General features: G+C 37.7%; 1 protein-coding gene across 1 annotated transcript in view; it reads right to left on the bottom strand.

The window, feature by feature from the left end:
• Positions 1-1,211: 1,211 nt before the first annotated feature.
• The window catches only part of COL4A3 (collagen type IV alpha 3 chain), a 67,332-nt gene continuing 46,898 nt past the window's right edge, over positions 1,212-21,645 (bottom strand). Inside the window, exons 34-52 of the mRNA XM_065674992.1 lie at positions 21,109-21,243; positions 20,265-20,363; positions 18,630-18,719; positions 18,114-18,253; positions 16,949-17,075; positions 16,595-16,675; positions 15,507-15,605; positions 14,498-14,548; positions 13,340-13,525; positions 11,955-12,085; positions 11,474-11,546; positions 10,102-10,173; positions 9,871-9,990; positions 8,334-8,432; positions 7,542-7,754; positions 6,717-6,894; positions 5,577-5,691; positions 3,448-3,620; positions 1,212-3,114 (exon numbers count right to left, since the gene is read on the bottom strand). Coding sequence (XP_065531064.1) covers positions 3,030-3,114; positions 3,448-3,620; positions 5,577-5,691; positions 6,717-6,894; positions 7,542-7,754; positions 8,334-8,432; positions 9,871-9,990; positions 10,102-10,173; positions 11,474-11,546; positions 11,955-12,085; positions 13,340-13,525; positions 14,498-14,548; positions 15,507-15,605; positions 16,595-16,675; positions 16,949-17,075; positions 18,114-18,253; positions 18,630-18,719; positions 20,265-20,363; positions 21,109-21,243 — 2,267 coding nt within the window. The 3' untranslated portion in view covers positions 1,212-3,029. The remainder of the gene's footprint in view (positions 3,115-3,447; positions 3,621-5,576; positions 5,692-6,716; positions 6,895-7,541; positions 7,755-8,333; positions 8,433-9,870; positions 9,991-10,101; positions 10,174-11,473; positions 11,547-11,954; positions 12,086-13,339; positions 13,526-14,497; positions 14,549-15,506; positions 15,606-16,594; positions 16,676-16,948; positions 17,076-18,113; positions 18,254-18,629; positions 18,720-20,264; positions 20,364-21,108; positions 21,244-21,645) is intronic.

The raw sequence follows: 21,645 nt of genomic DNA on the forward strand, positions 1-21,645 counted from the left end.
GAAAAGTCAGATCCTAAGTCAAAGACAAGTGAAGCAGGTACAGCAGGTGAGAGGAGTGGGCACAAGCCTGCTGACAGCAGAGCTCAGACAAGGCCTGGGATGGAGCCAGCTTTCCTCATCTTCCTAGTTTTTCCTCAGTGTAATCAGAGCCCTTTCTCTCATACTATTCCTGTTAACAGCAACTTGCCACCCAAGAACACAGACAGCATGCAAACACGCAGCTTGAGTAGCTACACTGAAGCGCTAGACTTCTAGCATAGTCCAAGTAGGAGAGGGGGAGTGTCTTTTTGAGGGCAAACTCCACCTACTGTCAGATGACACTATTTTCTTTATTCTTACTTGTTGTTTTTTTTTCTTTTGGTGTAAATACTATCATGCATGGGTAGTGGAAAAGATCATTAGCACTGTGAAGAGCCAAAAAAAATAAATTAAAATGGGTCTTTTATTTAGTCAAAATATTTTTATTTGGCTGTATTTAGCAGAAGGTTTGTTCTCCCCCCCCCCCCCCCCGCCCCATTTGTTTCCTCATTATATCTGATTTCTTATGCTTCCATTTTCTCAGTACAGTATATTAACACCTTGCACCTCATCAGCATTTGCCAGTTGAGGCTCTGGGAGCATTTACAGACATGAGTTAACTAATCCTCACAACAATCATTAGCAGTAGTAAAGTGATCTGCATTTTCAGAGAGAAGATCAACTTTTTTCAAGTTTCTCTTTGATTTTCAGTGTCCAGTTTTTATTATGCTAGGCTTGATGAACAGGTGTGTCTCTGCAGTTGCGTTCCATGCTTTTCAAAGGAAGGCTGGTTGAGCACTCAAAATCTAAAGCTATTTATGAAAATCTTTAATAACTTGTTGAAGGCCACACAAAAAGTGAGCAGCAGAATCCAAAACTGGGAAGAAGGCATAACTTCCAGCTATGCGCTGTAACTTGAGACAGAACTCTTTGTAACTTACCTTTGGACTTGAAAACCACAATCTATTCCCTTCTCCTTACACATTATCCTCTACTGACCATTTCCAGCAGACTTCAACCTCAGGTACTTACATTCTGCTTTTTACTAGCAAGTTTTACATTTTACTTGAGCGTCTCCACAGTCATCAATTGTATACCACATACAATGTCTTTGGGTGACTGTGATGGCCTTAATGGAAAAGAAAACAAAACCCCACAATAAAACCACAAAAAAACCCAACAAGCAACAAGCGTGATTTTATCTTTGAGTATTTAAAGCAAGCTTCATGGAAAAATCTAGTATGTGACTGTTATAAGGAAAACACCCTTAAGTCCAAACTGGTCCAAACAGAAGACTAAATATGAGCTTGACATTAATACCTTCTTATCAGTAGTGCATTTGCATAGAGATTCTTCATAAACACCTGCAAATTCACAATTATAGCTTGCAAACTGTTCAAGCAAACAATAATTTTACAACATCCATTCAGTTCATGTAAATGATATCTTCACCATCAGAAGATACTGGCATGAAACACAGACAAAACCTTTTCTTAGTTCGGTTAACACTGAAAATTGAACAGTCAGACAATCACAATGCAAGTATTTTAACAGAAACAATATAAAATTTCACTGGCTTTAAAAACATCTAAATGAGAAATCTTGGTTATTTCAAATGAATTGCTAGACCCTATATTTAAAATGATGCATTTACAGAAATTCAGATGAATTAAGCTTCTTCTATAACATGAAATACTGGAATTCTGATAGTTGTGCAATTATTAAAAAATATTAACATCTTAAATGTTAACATTACAATTTTAAATAGCCTTGCAAGTGCAATGTTATAAATATTAAAAAAAACCAGCAAAAAATAAACTCATAGCTACAACTTTATATAAGTTATATGGGTAAATGAAAGTGCTTTTCAAGTATTTATGTTCATTTACAGTTGGATTCTCTAGTATATGTCAGTGCTTAGATGGTATAATTTAAATATCAGTCTTTTTAAATTTTGGATGCATGCATTTAACTGAATTGAATGAATGGTCCATTTGCAGAAATTTGTGATAAATATTTCAATATAGAATATAATTTGTGATAAATATTTAAGTAGGACTATTATAAAATGTGAATATTATTGGTTTTGTTATCTATAAAATATCTTGAGCCAACCAGTAATTTTTAATTCCATCAAAATCCCAAATTATGATATGGTAAACCGTTGTTCTTCAGTAGAGACAAAAGCATGTGAGCATAACAGAGGCAAAATAGTGTCAACTTCTGAAGAATTTAAAAGATTTCATGATCTGTGCCAAAAGCCATGGAATCTAATGCAAACTTGCCAACACTTTCACAATTAGTGAGCCCTTAGCCACAGTCACAGTGGAGAACACAGCTAGTGCTTGTCACCACTGTACTGTTTGCATAGTGTGTGATGTGGCTACCTTTCTGGCTAGTCAAGAACCATTATTATTGAAGTGATACAAAAAAAGACTGTATTCTTGTTTGACAGTCAGACGAAGTGTGAGGTAAGTGGGGAGATACTTGTTTATTAGACAAGAAACCAAACCAAAACAACCCAAATGAATCATTATATTTTTAAAAGTGCACTGAAAGTATTTCCTATTGAACCCTATCTCTCATAATTGCCAGATTTTAATCTTAAATTATACCTACTTCGAACACTGAACATATGTAAGTCAATATTAGAGCATTTAGTTTGTCCTGTGGTTTGAAAAGCACATGACACAAGGCAACACTAACATCTTTCATTAAAGATCTGATGATGCCACAGTTTTATCATGAAGATGCAGCTTAGAAATGACAACAATTCAGCGGAAGCCCCCGCAGACTGCCATTACAAGCTTTCTCCATCAAAGTGCTTTGTCATTTGCCAAAGACAAAAGTCCAAAAGTCAAACTGTTGCCCTACCTCAACACAGTGCTGCACTGGCAATTTATAATTTCTTTCCAGGTGCAGTTGGACTATAATAAATTATAGCTCTTCTGAGTTAGGCAATTCTTTGTAATAAAAGCAGAGTTTCATGTTCAATCAAGAGTGGCCACTGTTTAGACTGGTCTCTTCATGCAGACCTGACATCGGCTGATGATATATTCTAGTTCTCCTGCTTTCAACGTCTGTGGCAGAGGTTTCCTAAATGAAAGAAAAGAAACATTTACTTAAAAAAAAACCCCAAGCAAGCAACCAAAAAGCAACCGAACACCAAAACACCAACAAACAAAAAACCAAACAAGGAGAGATGATGAAACATGGGATAGAGAATTCTTGACAACACCACTGAAATCCTTGGCTCACTTAAGGCATCTTTGTGTTACAGAATGACTCAGAACCTGATAGACAGGTCTATCTGTCTAAACTGAGGGAAATTAGTAGGGGAACCCCCACATGTTGTGCAGAGAGTTATTGTCTCCTTGGGCACTTGCAGCATGGATGTGATGCGTGTGGATGCACAGAAATACAGTTTACCTGAACATTCTTCTTGGATTTAACGATGCCAGCCAGAAACTGTAGGAATTTGTGTAGTAGTTGCACGTTCCCCTGCCATGGCACTCTATGAATGGAATGGCTCTAAATTCTTCCAAACAAGATCCAGGAGATGCCAATGCTTGGCCAGAAGCTTCTGAGCCGGCACTTGTGTACTGTAACCACCAACACATTTTTTATGAGAATGGGTCTGTCAACTTTTAGTAAACTGCAGGTAAAAAAAACACCTCTTTCTAAAACATACCATATGTTCTGTGGTATATCTTGGACAAAACAAAATGAACACAGATTAATTTTATCAAACTTATAATGAAGCACAGAAGCTTTATGAAGATTCAAACAGTCATGGCAGTTCCTAAGAGCCTGCAAAGACCTTTTTCTGCTCCATGAAAAGGCATGACACTAACTAGTACAAAGACTAGAAAGTATCTGGCTTCTGTCCACTTGAAGACTAAAGTGAGCCAAATGCCCTGTTTTGAGTGTGTACAACTTTTTGGTTGCATTGATTACTTCTCCAAACACCTTCTTTGATCACAGAATCATAGAATAGTTAGGGTTGGAAAGGACCTTGAGATCATCTAGTTCCAACCTCCCCCCCTGCCATGGGCAAGGACACCTCCCACTAAACTATGTCACCCAAGGCTCTGTCCAACCTGGCCTTGAACACTGCCAGGGATGGAGCACTCACAACCTCCCTGGGCAACCCATTCCAGTGCCTCACCACCCTAACAGGAAAGAACTTACTCCTTATAGCCAATCTAAACTTCCCCTGTGTAAGATTTAAGCCATTACCCCTTGTCCTATCACTACAGTCCCTAATGAAGAGTCCTTCCCCAGCATCCTTATAGACCGCCTTCAGGTACTGGAAGGCTGCTGTAAGGTCTCCACGCAGCCTTCTCTTCTCCAGGCTGAACAGCCCCAACTTCCTCAGCCTGTCTTCATACGGGAGGTGCTCCAGTCCCCTGATCATCCTCGTGGCCCTCCTCTGGACTTGTTCCAACAGTTCCACATCCTTTTTATGTTGAGGACACCAGAACTGCACACAATACTGCAAGTGAGGCCTCAAGAGAGCAGAGCAGAGGGGCAGGATCACCTCCTTCGACCTGCTGGTCACACTCCTTTTGATGAAGCCCAGGATACGGCTGGCTTTCTGGGCTGCGAGCGCACACTGCCGGCTCATGTTCATTTTCTCATCCACCAACACCCCCAAGTCCTTCTCCAAAGGGCTACTCTTTGATGTTGGTAAATGCTTGTAGAAATAGCTCTAAAATAATTTACAACAGTAGAAAATTGGCTAGAAAATACCATTTCGGTTTGCTGATGCTGGAAAGAAGCAAATTATTTTAACCAGATGGTGTAAAATTTCTCTCATTCTTTTCCAAGTTTACAGTTATTACTGCTTAGGGCCAAATCCCAGGAGAGACAGCACTTTTCACACTAGACCTAAAAGAACTTTAAAGGAGAAAGCAGGAGGGTTTAATTCTCTTTTACCGTCATTTGCTGGCAGGCATGGATAACAAAGATGAAGTGCTACATCCCTACTACAGATACACTCTTATTCCCACAATGAGTTCTCAGTTTGCAGTCACATTATGAACTTTCTTCACTCATATCTTGTTGTTGCATAAAAATTGCTGAGGTAGTTTTTCTGAACAGCATTCTGCATTTGTTTTGATTTTAGCTTTCTGTGGAGTTCAGCCCCAAGATATGATTTATAAAAGAATGGCCTGGCATGGAAGCATGTCAGTTATTTCTGTGTATTTGTGTTTAGGATGAGTTTTACCACTCCACTTCCTTAATGCCTTCCCTAGATTTCAGCATGACACATAAAAATGAGACCATGCAGTTACTTTTGTTAGACTAAAATCCTGTGGTTCTCTTTTCATCTTTTCCCCTTTTTCTTGTGCCACCTATTTTTGAGGCCAGATCAGAATAGATTTTCATATGCTTCTGGCACTGAATAAGAGCTAATAAAACGATTCTCTATTTGGCAAAGGGAAAAAAAAATCTTACCAAACAATTATTAAGAAGCAAACGAGGTGTGAGAAGATGAAAATGCCAATGAAAGCAAGATGTGGTAAAATTAATAATTCAAGTCTTTCTATCCTTACCATAACAAAAGAAAAACCCTTCCAGAGAGATACCCAGCCTTCTGGACATGCAGGAACTACAGTTGTTTGGCTGTGAACTGCTATTACCATTGCAGCTCCTTCACAGACAACACACCTGCAAGAAGAAAGGCACATACATTCAGTGCAGGTATGAGGGAAAACATGAAAGCAGACAAAAATTGTATCTTCTAGGATAGTAGCTACCTAATGGCAGGGCTTAGTATAAATGTTACAACTCACACAGGTTTTCCTGTTCAGTGAGGAGATAAGTAAATTGAAGGCAATCCAAATACTTTGCTTTGCAATTGCTTTACAGTCTCTACTAGTAACACCAGACAAAAGCTGGTATAAAATGGGAATTAGTCTCACAACACTTGAGCTTCCTGATTTTGCCTTTATTGAAGTAACAAGCTAAATTTTACCTTCTTCTTGTGCTCATTACTATAGGTTATTACAGTTTATATCAAAGTTCTATACCTTTATTTGCTAAGATCAGAAAAAGTGATCTTTATTTCCTAGAGAAACTACTAGATTGCAACAACTGGGTAGGGCAGGCTAGAAGACAGTCCAAAGCTTGCCTTCACATGTTTGATTTTGGTACACTTGGTCTTTCATGCTTTTAGAGCTTTTTCTCTTGAGATGCTCTTCATCCTTCTCGGCTGTTCCAAAGCAACTAAAAAGAGCCACATTTGCACAAGGGTATTTCATTGCAGAGAACCTTCAGCCCCAATTTACAATGCTCTTCACCAATTACAGTAAACAGATGACACATAATTGAAGGCAGAACATAATTTGTACTGCATTCTAAATAATTAAACTGTCTTTATTTCATTTTAGTCTACCTCCAATTACAATAGATTTTAACAAAAATCACTCCTATCAGTAGGACTGTGTGCCATCTTCTCAAGTCAGCTATGCAGATTAATACCTGGGGGGGACCCTAGCTTTACTTTAATCTAACCTTTCTTAGAGTACCACTGAATGTGTGACATATTCAGGTGAGTAATCAAAAATCCAGTGGTTAAAAACAGTGCTTGTATTGGCTGAGATGGGCAGGCTTGCCTAAGATTTGCTGTTCAGAACAGTTTATGATGTCTTTGTGGTTCCAGGCCAGAACAGCTGAAATTCTTCCACTCTTACCTGCTTATATGGGGCTCTAGCGCCCTGCCAGAAATTGGTGCCATGTCTACTGGCATTACTGTTGCAGTTGACAGCCAGTATGAGTAGTCATTGCGAGAAGCAAAACTGCAAACATCATTGGTGTTACAAAATAAGAATGGCATGGTGGTAAATCTCTGCAAGCAGCTACCAGCTGTTCCTGAAAGACAAAAGAGGAGTGTTTTGTGACAGGTAGGATATTACATTTAGTGCAGCGAACAGAAGACACATGTGATGGTATACAGTCTACAGTGGGAAATAAAACTGTTGGTAACTATAAAGAGAGAAGTGTCTATAGTGGAATTATCTGAAAGCAAAATTTTTATGGTATATATAAAAGATAAAGGCTAAGAACAAAATATGTTATAATAATAATATAATCTTGAACGGTATTGGTCCTTGATGCAGTAACAGAGATTCAGCTGCCTAAACAAAAGCTTCTGGTGCCATTTTTGACACCCTAAAGCATCCCATTTGGTCTCCAAAAAGGCAAGATTCTCTCTGAGACCTTGTGTTATTACCGTCAGAACCGTGCAGATGTTGTGAACATTTGTACTAGACATCTGTCCATAAGTAACTGAATTCCTCCTCAGAAATGTCTAGGGATAGCAAAAAGGGAATATAAGAATGCAGGAAAGGATGCTGTCTTTCAAGCCATGATCCCTGAATTGACTCAGCAGCAGACCACCCTGAAGACTGATGGTTGAAACCAGTGTTCATCTCGGACACTGTGAGTTTGGTTGCATGACAACTTAGCATGATGGGACTCTAAAGAACATGATCAGAAACTTTTTACCAATACAGTACCAAGATCTTGTCCGTGTGCTCGTTCATTTCCTTGTACAAAAAGCAGTGAATAACCAACATAGAGCTGCGATGTCCCATGTGGGCATGAAGGAATCCTTGTTGATTGACTATGCCGGGTAAAGATAAAACCTCTTCTTGTTGGACCAGCAATGATAGTACCTGGTGATCCAGGTAACCCCTGTAGACCTGGAAAGCCAACCAGTCCAGGCTGTCCTGTGAAGGGGAAAGAAATAAGGCTACAAATATTATAATTTTATTTGAATTTTTAGTTCATTTAAATTAGGGGAACTACTTGAAAACTAACAAAATAATTGTAAGTAAGAAGATACAACTTGTAAATTGGCCATATTTATTGCTAGATGTATTAACTGTTTCAGACTTAGTTCAGGTAGCTTTACATTGCATAGCTTCATCGAATCGCAACATATTTTAGAGAACCATGGCCATTTTTTCAAAAAAAGTTGTATAAACATTTGATGGTGACTAAATATTTAATTGTATTTTGATGTCATTAAAAGGCACATGATACCTAGGGATTTCAGATGCATAAATAAATATGATTAATTAGAGAGGAGCACAGTTAAAGCATATTTTTTTTAATTACTATTCCAGTCGTGGACATGCATCTGTTAAAAGCTAAGAATGTGCTTACACGTGCTTGTGACCCTAAAGTGACTGTAAATGTTACAGAATCTCAATACATCAAAGAGAAAGGATTTACAGAAATCAGGAATAGAGTTTATCTGTAAATTCAGGAGTAGCAGTCAAACACAGATGTCTGCCTTCCTGTACCTCTTTCTCCTGGAAATCCCCTGTCTCCTTTTGGACCAGGCAGTCCTGGTTGACCTGGATGACCAAATCTTCCTGGTAGACCTTTTACTCCTTTAGGTCCTAATTGTAATCAAGAAAAAAAAGGAATCATATAGCCTTAGTTATTCTAGATTGTAATAACTGTTAATGAATAAAGTTAAAATCCTCATGTAAATGTAGCTGTGTTAGAATAAAAACAGCATGAATTTACTAAGTTTTGAGACTGTAGCATTACTGTCACTATAATTTCTATCAGAAAGATTACAAGGAAATATTGACTGTATTTCAGAAAAATAGTATTCTCATAAGAAATGTTTTCAGAAACCAAAGCAAACAGCTTTTTCTTTTAGGATGTGTCATGAAATATAGGTATTTAAAAAATACAGTAACAGGCCATAATCGTAGAATCATAGAATGGTTAAGAGTTGGAAGAGACCTTAAAGATCACCCAGGTCCACTCCCCCTGCCATGGGCCACTTCCACTAGACCAGGTTGCACAAAGCCGAGTCCAGCCTGGCCTTGAACATTGCCAGGGATGGGGCATCCACAGCTTCTCTGGACAGCCTGTTACAGTGCCTTACCACCCTCACATTAAAGAACTTCTATCTTAATTTACCCTCTTTCAATTTAAAACCATTACCTGTTGTCCTGTCCCTACACTGAACTTGTGCAAAGTGCCTCTCCAGCTTTCTTTAGGTACTGGAAGGATGCTATAAGGTCTCCCCAGAGCCTTCTCCTCTCCTGGCTGATCAAGCCTAACTCTCTCAGCCTTCCTTCATAGGAGAGGTGCTCCAGCCCTCTTATCTTTGTGTCCCTCCTCTGGACTCACTCCAATAGGTTCATGTTATATGGACCATGGTTTGTGATTCTATAAACATTGCAGCTTCTCTGTAAAACAATTTCAAGGCAAGTATAAAAGAGCAATTCTTTAGTGCGAGGCAACTGTCATTCTGGATTGGGGCATGCCTTCCCGCAAGCCTGCTTCCTGGAGGAGCTCCCTTCCTGTGCTGGAAAGCTGTGGTGGCCAAGCACCCACTGCATATCCCCTTCATCCTACCTTCACTTTGCTTTCCCATTCCTCACATCTGTGGCAGGCTTCACATCCAGTGCCAGCAGAGAAGTAGCCAGCTTCTGCTTTCCCTTCCCATCCCCAGAGTATGGTGGGCACATCTAGAGTACTTCTATTATGCATGGTAATTTCCCCATGCATAATGGCATCCTGAGCATGGTTCTGGTTGTATTAAAATGATGAAAGTTTTGATCCAAGTTTACTTTTTATTCCATTATTTTGCTTAGGCTCATGTTGAGGAAGAAACTCACTGACTGAAAGGTTGGAGGGCAGATGGCATGGACAGATTATAAATACAAGGTTGTTAACAAGGTACAAAGAGCTATTTTTAAATATGGAGAGGTATTTTTAAAGATGCATCAATTTCCTATGCAGAAGCATGTTTTCCCACCAACCCAAACTGTTCCACTAAGCAGCACAAACGTGTACAGAGATAAAAGTATAAATCACCTGGAAGTCCAGGAATCCCTTGAATTCCTTGGTCACCTAGTGTTCCTGGTATTCCTGGCAATCCAGGAGGACCCTTGCTTCCTGGGATGGAGAATATTTTCCCAGGGACTCCAGGTGGACCTAGCAGCAAAAATATAATGAAGAGCTTTGCTTTATATTAAAAGAAAGCAAACAATCTACAAAACAAATCAACCTAAGTCAACTGGTATTAGAATGAGAACAGTTGGTTACCATACTGGCCCTTTGGTCCCCTTGGCCCTTCTGCACCTTGTGGTCCAGGGGGTCCCCGATTACCCTTTTCTCCTAAAAAGGAAGATTGAACATATGTCTGCTCATTTAAGATGTCAAAATCACTGTCAAAGTTTCAGACTCTTATTAAGGAGTCCTGTATGATCTATTCAAACTTCCCGAAGAGTAATACAGCCTGTAGACTCATTTGAAATGCAGAAGTGGACTTCTACATCTCTGTCATTACTGTAGAATTTAATAGTCCAAGTGCATTCAGTTTATAAGATGTTTCCTAGTCTATCTTTATATAATGGCTGGTTCCACAAACCTGGCTTAAAATCTCAACTTCAGACTATGTCCTTTTTATCTTATGTGTTTTTGTCACTGAGTTTGCAGGTCAAGTGTTGCCTTCAGTGATGCTGTGCAGTTCGACTTCTTTTAAATCCTACTGTCAGTTACACTGACGGCTGTTAGAAGGGTCGTATAGTTTTGCAAGTGTTGGAAGCTTAATAAGCCTTTCTTTTCATTGTGCAAAACATGAGGTTACATTCAGATTTTTTCAGATCAGTATTTCTGTCATCAAGTCAGGCATTTTGACTGACTATGACATGAAATTAGAACTTTTTGCTTAAGAAAGCATAATTACTGTCTGTACAGTGGCTTCTCAAATTAGAACAAATTTGAAATACACAATAATTAACACGGAGCACAAACCAGTAGGCTAAGCAGGTAATGACAGTTCTTTGTCTCTGTAAATCATGCAATTGAAAAATGAGAATACTGGAGCGATGCAGACCTGTATTAGATTTAAATCACTGGAAAAAAGGCTAAATTAAAAGGATTTTTAGCCACCTACTGATCCAACTGTCAGGAATATGGAATTAATGAAGCCAATACATTTAACAGTTCATTTCCTGATAAACTGGTAAATTAAATTGTAATTGGGACTATTCTTATGGCAAACAGAGGACCCAGTGCTCTGTGTTGTAATTATGATTAAATGCTCTTGAGTTCTATAGCTAGGAGGTTGCCAAAAGCATCTAGCAGAGGTATGGCATTTCTAATTAGCAGACTCAGTCCCAAAGTACTTATACATTATTAGTCACTAAGGACAAACTTGTTTTGAATTTGCCTGGAACGGAGGCTATTGAAGTTTCAGCCCTTTCGCACTTAATATCAGTCTGGATATACCCATAGCATCTAACACAAAGAAGATGCTCTCTTAGTGAATGCTTTCTCTTATAGCTGACCTATACCCTGCTGTTGGTGCAACAAATTCTAGGATGAGGTACTGTAACATAAATACTATTATAACACAACATGTAAACAATTGTTTTTTAGGATTCAGAAGTGTATGTAGAGAATATGCATATACCTTTTACACCTGGGAATCCAAGAAATCCTGGGGCCCCTCTAGCACCAGGATAACCTGATCGACCTTCTATTCCCTGCAAATCAGATAACACCAATAATAAACTAGAAGCAGCGTCTGCACACTATGAAACACGTTTTGTTCAGAATATTCAAAGTATTATGTTCACAGAATATGCTACAACTAGAATTATCTGCTTCATTTGTGAGCATGGTATAAATAATAATTGTTAATATTACTCTGTAATACAGAATGCCTAGAGAAATAACATGCCAGAAATCCATGATGATTTCCTTCTGGTCTGCTTAAGTCCATAAAAACTACTTTTCATATCCATTTTAATATGTTTCCTCTATCACAAAGGGGTTTGGGGAGGATGAGGGGTTTTTTTGTTTGTTTTGGTTTGTTGTTTGTTTGGTGATATTTTCATGGTAAGAACAAATTAACAATGGAGTAAGAAACAAGCAGTATTCCTTTCACTGACTTTTGGACCTGGAGGACCGATGTCACCGGCTGGGCCTGTTGGCCCTGGTATGCCATCTGCGCCTCTAACTCCTTTGCTTCCTTTCATGCTGAGAGTGGAAAGACCAGGAGGCCCTGGAAAACCAGGAGCACCTGTACAGAAACATCAGAGTAAGTAAAGACTACTGCCAACAGCATTTCATATACATTATGTACAATGCAGTACAACATTCAACAACTATAATGGTATTCATGTTTACCACCTCAGTGATTGCCAAGGGTCATATACCCGCTGAAAAAAAAAAACCCACAACAAAGGCCACTCATTTTTCCCAGCCTGCTAATTTAATCTGAAATCAGAGCTGAGTTCTTGCAGTACTCTATAGCAGTACAGCTTTTGGAATATCCTCCAGCTGTAGTTATGCCTGTCATCGTTGAATCACAGAATCATTTAGGTTGAAAGAGACCTTTAAGATCATCATATGTAATTTCAAGGCTGTAGCTCATAATAATATGAGACCTCACTTTGAGTACTGTGTACAGTTCTGGTGTCCTCAACATAAAAAGGACGTGGAACTGTTGGAACAAGTCCAGAGGAGGGCCACGAGGATGATCAGGGGACTGGAGCACCTCCCGTATGAAGATAGGCTGAGGAAGTTGGGGCTGTTCAGCCTGGAGAAGAGAAGACTGTGTGGGGACCTCAGAGCAGCCTTCCAGTACCTGAAGGGGGCCTATAGGGATGCTGTGGAGGGACTCTTCATCAGGGACTGTAGTGACAGGACAAGGGGTAACGGGTTAAAACTTAAACAGAGGAAGTTTAGATTGGATATAAGGAGGAAATTCTTTCCTGTTAGGGTGGTGAGGCACTGGAATGGGTTGCCCAGGGGGGTTGTGAGTGCTCCATCCCTGGCAGTGTTCAAGGCAAGGTTGGATGAAGCCTTGGGTGGGATGGTTTAGTGTGAGGTGTCCCTGCCTATGGCAGGGGGGTTGGAACTAGATGATCTCAAGGTCCTTTCCAACCCTAACTATTCTATGATTCTATGATTCTATCATGTCCAGCCATAAACCTAACACTGCCAAGTCCACCACTAAGTGCCACATCTACACACTCATCTCACTTTTTATAGTTGGATCTCAGCTGCCCTACAGACTACATGGGCAGAAAGCAAAATAATGAAAATCGAGTGGACTGCAAAGCTTGGTGTTATTTTAATTTACATCACACTGCATAGACCATTGTGGTGTTTGCAATGATAACACTACATTAAATAGTAAATAAACTACATGTTTAATTATGAATTTCTCTTGGGGAAAGACCCCCTTCCACCTTAAGTTCTGGACAGGCTGAATTCTGCTTTCAATTACCAGTATATCATCTCAGATAAATAAGGAGTTATAACAACACACCTGGTCTTCCATCTGCACCAGCAATACCTCTATTCCCTTTTTGACCAGTAATTGCCATGCCTGTTGAGCCTTGAAATCCAGGTAACCCCACTAAGCCAGGTGGTCCAACAGGTCCTTGATCACCCTGATGACCTTTCATACCTGGTGGCCCAGGAAAACCAGGCAGTCCCATGTCCCCTTTGATTCCTGCAAAGAGTAAGTATTACATTTGGTGATAGCTGTCAAGATGGTGTGACAACACACAATATTTACTGTACCGCAAAGGTGGAATTCAGCCTTTGGTTTTAATATGGAGAAGTCCTCAAAGTCACCTTGCTACTGTTAAGGCAAAATGGTTGTGAGAAGACAGGACTCACAGCAAGGTAGTAGTACACACCACTCTTTTTTTCTCATAAAAAAACCCCTCCACTTCAGAGATTGCTCATACAAAGGAATAAACTTGGGAGGAAGTTAGAAAGACCACAGCAGGGAATATTTCTTGATGTATAAGTAGAAGAAATGCTTCTTTGAACATCAGAACTGGCAAATCCTTTAAAGTACACTTCAATTAAAAGCATCAATATGAGTACCACAAAATAAGAGACTACCTGAAAAGTGTATTTTTGTAAGGCTGATCTTCAAGTGCAAAATCTATATATGGAGGATATGAAGAGAGATTTTATTTTTTTTTTAAGTAAAGCAAATCAATGCAGTTCAGCTAGTACTAGAAATAGATGCAAAACCTAAAAAATGGGAAGAGTCCCCTCAACTTTCATCAATATAAAAAGATGAACAAATTTAAATTGCAGCTGCTGCAGCTTTCTTATAGTATGCTTAATATTCAGCAGCAGCATCTGTTTTCATTAGAACATCCTCTGTTAATCAAATTATATTTCAAAATAAAATTTCAAAAGCTGTAGAATATGTCATATTCACAAGACCATAGAATTTCGCTTCTTCATTTCCCTTTTATAATAGTCTTAACTTTACATGCAAGAACTCTTGCACTTAGTGTATAACACTAAATCATTGATCAGAAGCACAGAATTCCTCTTGGTTTTCTCTGACACTCTTAGTGACATTCCAAGCATCCAAAAGCAGGAGGTAGCTTAAAGATGATGATGATGATGATTCTGGTATGTAAAATTTAAGCTTTTGCTTTCTGCAAAGATAACTTACCTCTCCGACCAGGAATACCTCGAAGGCCAGGGATTCCTCTCCCTGGTGCTCCTATAAAATATTAGGTTACATTATGCTCAAAGTCCTGAATAATTGTTAGAAAACATCATAGTTATCTAATATTTTACGCATTTCTTCAGAATTCACTGCGTCAAGATGTAGATTTTAGTTATAGGTAAAATATAATTGAAAATATTATTTCCATTTCTTCTATACAGAAATACAAATTAAATTTGTTTTTCTTCATAGTAAAAACTCTTTAGTCAATCACATTTGAGGTACATTCTGCAATAATAAGTTTTGTCTACTTTCAGAGGAAAAAAAAAGAAGAAAAACCTGCATTTGAGTTAGTTACTAAGAAAAATAGAAGAAATGTAAATACTAAAAAAGAAAATACATTAACAGTGATTACTTCACACATACTATGTACTATGCCTGCCTTCTCAGTACCCTCTTTATACTAATATGGAAATATTATCACTGTAAATTATGAAAACACTTTCTGTCAGAATTCAGTGGAGGACTAAATCTATCTGTAGACATTCATGACATCAGGAGTGACATTTAAATGATGGAATGAAAAGGTTTACAATCCAAGGGCTAGGTCATGGAAACCTTCACCATTCATGCAAGTAAACACTGTGATGCCTTTTATCTTATTTCCATGTAAGAGAGGAGACTCCTTTAAAATGATTTTGGTTCTTTTCTTTCAGATTAAACATGTAATACTGTTAACAGCAATCCTTTGGCTCTTGCAGACATTATTAGGTGATGTTATGACAAATCGCATAATAGAGCGGTGACATATGCATTTGGGTTGTTGACAGCATATACAACAAGTTCATAGAAAAAAAACTATGAATTATGTGAAAGTGAAAACCCTTCTACTTATAAACTTATCTTTGACTCCACAGAAGCTCCGTATTAATCCTTCTCAATTAATCCTTGTCAGTTTAACTACGGAAAAAAACAACTGTAAACCAGAATGAAAGTATTTCACTGGTGTTACCTGGTTCTCCCTTTACTCCTGGGGGACCAGGCATACCATCCTGACCTTGATTACCTCTTTCACCAACAGGTCCATTTTTTCCAGGCTCTCCAATGGCACCTGTGAATTACAATGGACCACAATATCATTTTCACTACTATTATTTTGCATTTCAAAGGGGGAAGATATGAGTCCCCTTTATTAAGATTTAGTTAGTTCAGCTACTTCAGATAGATATAACTGTTAAACATTTGTAAAGAGTAGCACATAATTTTTATTGAACTCACTAGACTTAAATGGATTTAATACCCCCACTATTTTCACAGGCAATAGCTTTGTCTTTCAAAGACATTTTAGGACTGTGCCTTTGACTTAACCGACCCTAACTGGAATCCACAGAGGCAGTGTGGTTTCTCTCTCTGTCTTTATTACAAATTCAAGTTTTTCTAAACAGGGAGTAGATTCTGATATTTGCTAACTCTTGGTAAGTCAGTGCAAGCTCACTAAAGTCTACAAAACCACAATACTGTTATTCTGATTCAGATCTCCAAATGTACCAATGTTCTTTTTGAAGACAATGACTAGCACTCGTTTTGTTAAAATCTGCATTGCATAACTCTCTGTTGCATTCTACACACTCCCCCTTAGGTATATTTTGAATGGTTTAAACTTTTCTGCTGCTTTAACAAGCAACTACAACTCTGTCCCCTCTTCCCATTTCTTTTTTTTCTCCTCATCTAGCTACATCTTAGTTTAACATTCTCTTTTAGGAGGTAGAACAAGCCTTCCTTACAATTGTGTGGATATCACATCTTGAGAACACCAGATTAAAAAAAAAAAAATAATAAAAAAGAAGGTGGAGGTTATAATAGTGAAATAAAATGAAAACCTGTTGCCTCAGCTGAACTGGTAACATTGAAAACAGTCTGCTGAAGACCTTTGCTGCAACCAGAGAAGGTAAACAAAGCCTTGAACTAACATAAACAGAGACTGCAACTGCCTCAGTTAAATTCTGAAAAGCTCAAAAGAACAAGAACATCAACTGCCTCATTCCAAAGAAAATAGAAAAACAGGGGGCAGTGATTTGGGAGAGATACATTACACCATACCTGGAGGGCCTCTAATGCCCTGTTGGCCTGGGTGGCCCTGCCGTCCTTTAACACCAGTATTTCCAGGAGGTCCAAGCTTTCCTGTAGGAAGAGTGTGGGAGAGGAGAAAAAGGCACTATCACTAGATCCAAATTCAGTTTCAGAATTTTGCTATCATTTCTGCTTCAGACAGCTGCAAAAGATCTCTAGCTGATGTAAGGCAGTATGGCTGCACTGACTAAAAAGGAGCTGTTAAAGTTTACAGCAGTTGAATATAAATATGCCAATGCATAGGCACTTTGTGTAGTTTATTGACAAATTATCTTCTTCTAAAGGTATGTTAACATCTTAGCACCCCACCAAAACAAAACATACCCGGGATTCCTGCACCTCCAGTTTCCCCTCTGATCCCATGTGGTCCTGGTATTCCTTTATGTCCTGGATGACCTTGGGATCCTTTTTCCCCTTTGCTGCCCAAAACTCCTGGGGGGCCTGGATTTCCCTGAGAAATAGCAGTTGCACACAAACAGGTAAAGAATCATATTACATTAAATACATTAGATTCCGTATTTGAACAATAGAAAAAATCACATGTAATTTTACAGGTTAACTATGTGTAATCATAGTTCACTATAATTTTCAGACATAAATCAAAGTGGCCTAACATGAAATGTTGTCATAATACCACTGATCTTTTAAACATAGCTAGAAGATCTTTAATCTGTACAAACCAGCTTCAGTCTTTAGATGTTTTCACTGGCACACAGACTTCCTTTCAATTTTATTTTAACAGCTCCTCTTTGATCCAAATATGCATTCCTTATATGATATGCAGCTATACAAAATACTGAAATGCATATTTTTGCTTAATTCCTACTGATTTTCATGACAGTAACATTGTCCTACCCAGTTAATACAGAAAATAAACAGCTAATTTAGACAGATTACAGGAGTTATAGTATAGTTTACAACCTCAGCGATGTACTTCAGATAAATTCATATGTAAAATGACTCCTAGTTGTTAACCAGAATATGTGGAGTCAAAATTGTAATGGATTGACCTAAAAAATACTGTTTTTTTCTTAGCAATATATATTGGTAAGAAGAAAAAAACAATTCATTTTAGGTAATGATATTACTAGTCTGTCGAAATCCAACAGTACAATTTTAGATTACAAAACTTTTGTATTTGCTAAGATAATGTTTTTCTATAGTTTTTAATGTACAAGTATTCCTGCTGCTGACCATTTAAGTGAAAGTCCTTGTTCTTACTGGATTAGCAGCTTTTACATAAGCAAATTTATTTGTAAACATGGACCACTTTGCAAATATGAAATTCTTGCACCAAGAGAAAAATGAAATGTAACAAACTCAAAAAATTTCTCACAAGTAATGACACAATAGAATTGTCATATTTCTTATCACTAACAAATCATCTACTTCTGCAAGTTCTGCAGCTCTTGCTTACATATTCTTCTGTTGCTATAGTCAAAGACTCTGCTTATTGCCTAATATGACAATGTTTCCATTGCCTTTATACCTTTGGACCAGGTTCTCCTGGAGGCCCAGCAGATGGGTAGCCAGGATCTCCTTTGTCACCTGTAAAGCCATCACAGCCTGGTGGACCAGGGTCTCCTGATGGTCCTGGAAAGCCTGGAGATCCTTTCTGTCCTTTTGAACCTGGAAAAATAGATACTGATACCATTCTTAAAAGGATCATAACTGCATACCGTACTGTTCAGTGAACTACTGCTTATATATTCTAATATTAATTATTCATTAAAGTAATTTACATAGCCAGCGATTTTATTTCTAAACACATTTAAAAGAGGTTCTTACATGTAATAATATATACATTAAAGTAGTTATATTTCATTTACAGAGAGGGACAGGCGCACTCTGCAAGTCAAGCAAATGCTGGGGTGGTAAGAAGATTATAGGTACTGCAAAGAATAAACCCCAAGGTTTTGTAGTGGTTTTACAGTAACTGCTCAGATCTTTGCAAATGCTTCTATACAGCTCTATGAATTTGCAATAGGGCTTGACAGAAAATGACCTGGAAATCCCATGTCCCCTTTGTCTCCTGGTGCACCTGGGAATCCTGGTTCTCCAGTAATCCCTGGAAGGCCCATAAATCCTTTGACACCTGCAAGATGAAGAAAAAAGTGTCATCTACACATTTGCTTCAGACAGTGGCTGGCTGGTAGAGCTGTCATGAATAGAGAATCCTGTACTGCACACCTTGTGATATTATTTCCTAATATAACATGCAGCCTCTTACCCCCAACACAGATAAAATTATCATTATCGTTGTCAGAAAATCAAGGAAATAACAAGCATCTTATGTATCAACACTAAAATTAAGGTTTGTGACCACAGCACTTAGAGGCAGCAGCAAAAACACAGTTTTGCAAATTTTGATCAACATCATGAATTTGTATTTACAGAGTGGACCCTCCTTTCATTGTCCTCCTGAGTCCAGTCTGGTTCCTGCACATGTCACAATCACATTATTATATTATTAATCACATTACTCATTATGCACTTCTCATGACTAGTATATTCATGAGCTTTTTCTTATATGGCTTAGGCACCTTTTCCCCCACTCACTTATCTTTAGCTTAATTAGCTAAATTAGCTTTCAGTTTAATGACTACAAGATCTAGTTGCATTTGGAATGTCCAGATGTATAAATTCCAGGGTACTAGCGATGCCTGAACATTCAGGCAGGTAAGGTGTTATTTATTATTCCATTAAAAGTTAGAGACTAGTGGAGCATTTTTCCTCTGCTGGCTACATTGCTCACTACAAAGGATATTAATGACAGAGTATAGCAGTAATGCTATAAGATCATATAACACGGATAATTGCAATCGTGAAAAGAGTCATTTTGATTACAAGTTTAAATTATTCCTGTCACTATTTTTATGTATTGCAGTATCATATGATTTTCAGGGAAGAAGTTATCTCAAAGAATCAAAAACACAGAGTACAGAGAAATAAAAATGTTTTATTAGCATTAATTTGAGAAAACAGATGCACTGTCTCTCAAGGATCAACATGTATCAGTATGTGTGCGGTTATGGTAATGGCAGAGCAAACCTTGGTCATAACTTAGGTAGGTTTATAATTTATGCAGGTACTTTTTAAACCTGCCTTTCACTGAACACCTGGTGATGTTCAAAATAATGTTCTGGTAACTTTCAAAATATAAGCCCAACATCCAGGTTTTGAAAACAGAAATAAAATCCACCTGAAATAAAAAAAAAAAAAAAAAAGCTTCTAAAACGTTTTTGTGCACAATTGTAATATTCCTATTTTAGAATTCTTACTTTTCTTTGCAATATTGGGAAGTTCAACTTCACTTTTATAAATACCAATTTTTATTCACTGGTCTTATCAGCTTTTAGAGTTTGAAGTCTTCATTATTCAGGATTTAATACTATTTTCTATTTCTCACCCCCAAAAATGGTCTATATTTGGAACAAAACAAAGAATTATTTGGTGGTAGCTGCTATGACTTTCAAATAGCAGCTTTTGAAATTGCTGGTTTAGAATTCTCAGAAAAAATTCAAAGTTAATACAGAGAATGCAGTGCTGCTGCTGGAACCAAGTTACGTTTTAAGCACTGAGGTAATATTATCTTTACTGTCCATGTGATATAGTAATTTTCAATATACATATTCCATACCTGGTAGACCAGGTATTCCTTCAGATCCATCAAGACCTGGGGGACCCTGCACACCAGCATCTCCTTTTTCTCCTTTTAGACCCATTCTTCCATGAACTCCTAAAACAAAATTTCATTTTTAAAAATACTACATATCATCTTAGAATACAAAGTTTTATAAAATTTAAAGAATACAAAGTTTTATAAAATTTAAAGTACTATAACAGAGTTAATTAAGTGGAGCATAGGATTTTCACTCTGTGAATACACATAAGCAAGAAACAAGCTCACAGTTAATGCTTCTGTATTTTTCATATGGAGACAAAAGGAAGTTTTATGAAAGCTTACATAGGATAATGTGTACACAAAAGACCAGACAACATTAGTTTAGCATGTACGACTCATAGACAGTCTATATTAGTGTTGCAGACAATATTTTGCAATATTGTAAACTATATTCTTCTGACAATCAAGTATTTCTGAGCAGACTCAACTTCTTTGAAATCCAGCATCTAGTTGGTAAGCACACATTTCTGTGTTCATGGCCTACTAAATGTATAAACACTCAAATGTATAGCATATGTATATAAGCTTCCTAGCACTACTGACGTATTATTACTCGTTTAATATTACAATAGCAGGTTTTCAAGGAATATGGACTTGTTGAAGTGAAAATATATATTCAGTATTATTGAACTATCCCATAAATAAAAAGGCAGTTACAGTGTTCAGTAATAATAATTTCAAAGCCATGCAAATACTCTCAGTAGTAAAGTCAGTTTCTTCCACGTTACAGAGTCCACTGGAACTGCAACATAGGTGACAACCCTAATTAGTTTTGAATAACAGAGCAATGAATATGTACCTTTTAAACCTCGTTCTCCTTTATTCCCAATATCAATCAAGGTCTCAGATGGTCCAAGAAAACCTTTATCACCTTGTTCGCCTTTTGCTCCAAGAAATCCTTTTCTTCCCTTTAGTCCTGGGAAGCCAGAAGAACCTACAAGAAAATATAATTAAATTTTTTATAAAACCTGGCTAGATGCTAGCATAAGTGAAGCAACGAAAACTCCTGTCTTCAAGAGCAGCTGCATATGCAAATATACATCCCCAATGTACATTCCAATTACTCCAGTGATTGGTGTCATTAAGAAGCTTAAACAAGCTTATTAATTACTCCAGTCATCAATAAAACATCTATGAGCACAGATTATGGCAAGAAACAGTAATTATTTCTTATACTGAATATATGTATAATCTTATATCTGTTGAATAGATAATACTGATATCAGATGCGATGCAAAAAAATAAAGCAAAAAAGCTCTCTGCTCTTTATTTATCAGATTACCAGCCACTTTTACAAATACCGAAGAAACAGAAAAGGTGGCAATTAAAAACTGCT

Source organism: Lathamus discolor, chromosome 3, assembly GCF_037157495.1.
Source record: "Lathamus discolor isolate bLatDis1 chromosome 3, bLatDis1.hap1, whole genome shotgun sequence".
Taxonomy (NCBI): Eukaryota; Metazoa; Chordata; class Aves; order Psittaciformes; family Psittacidae; genus Lathamus; species Lathamus discolor.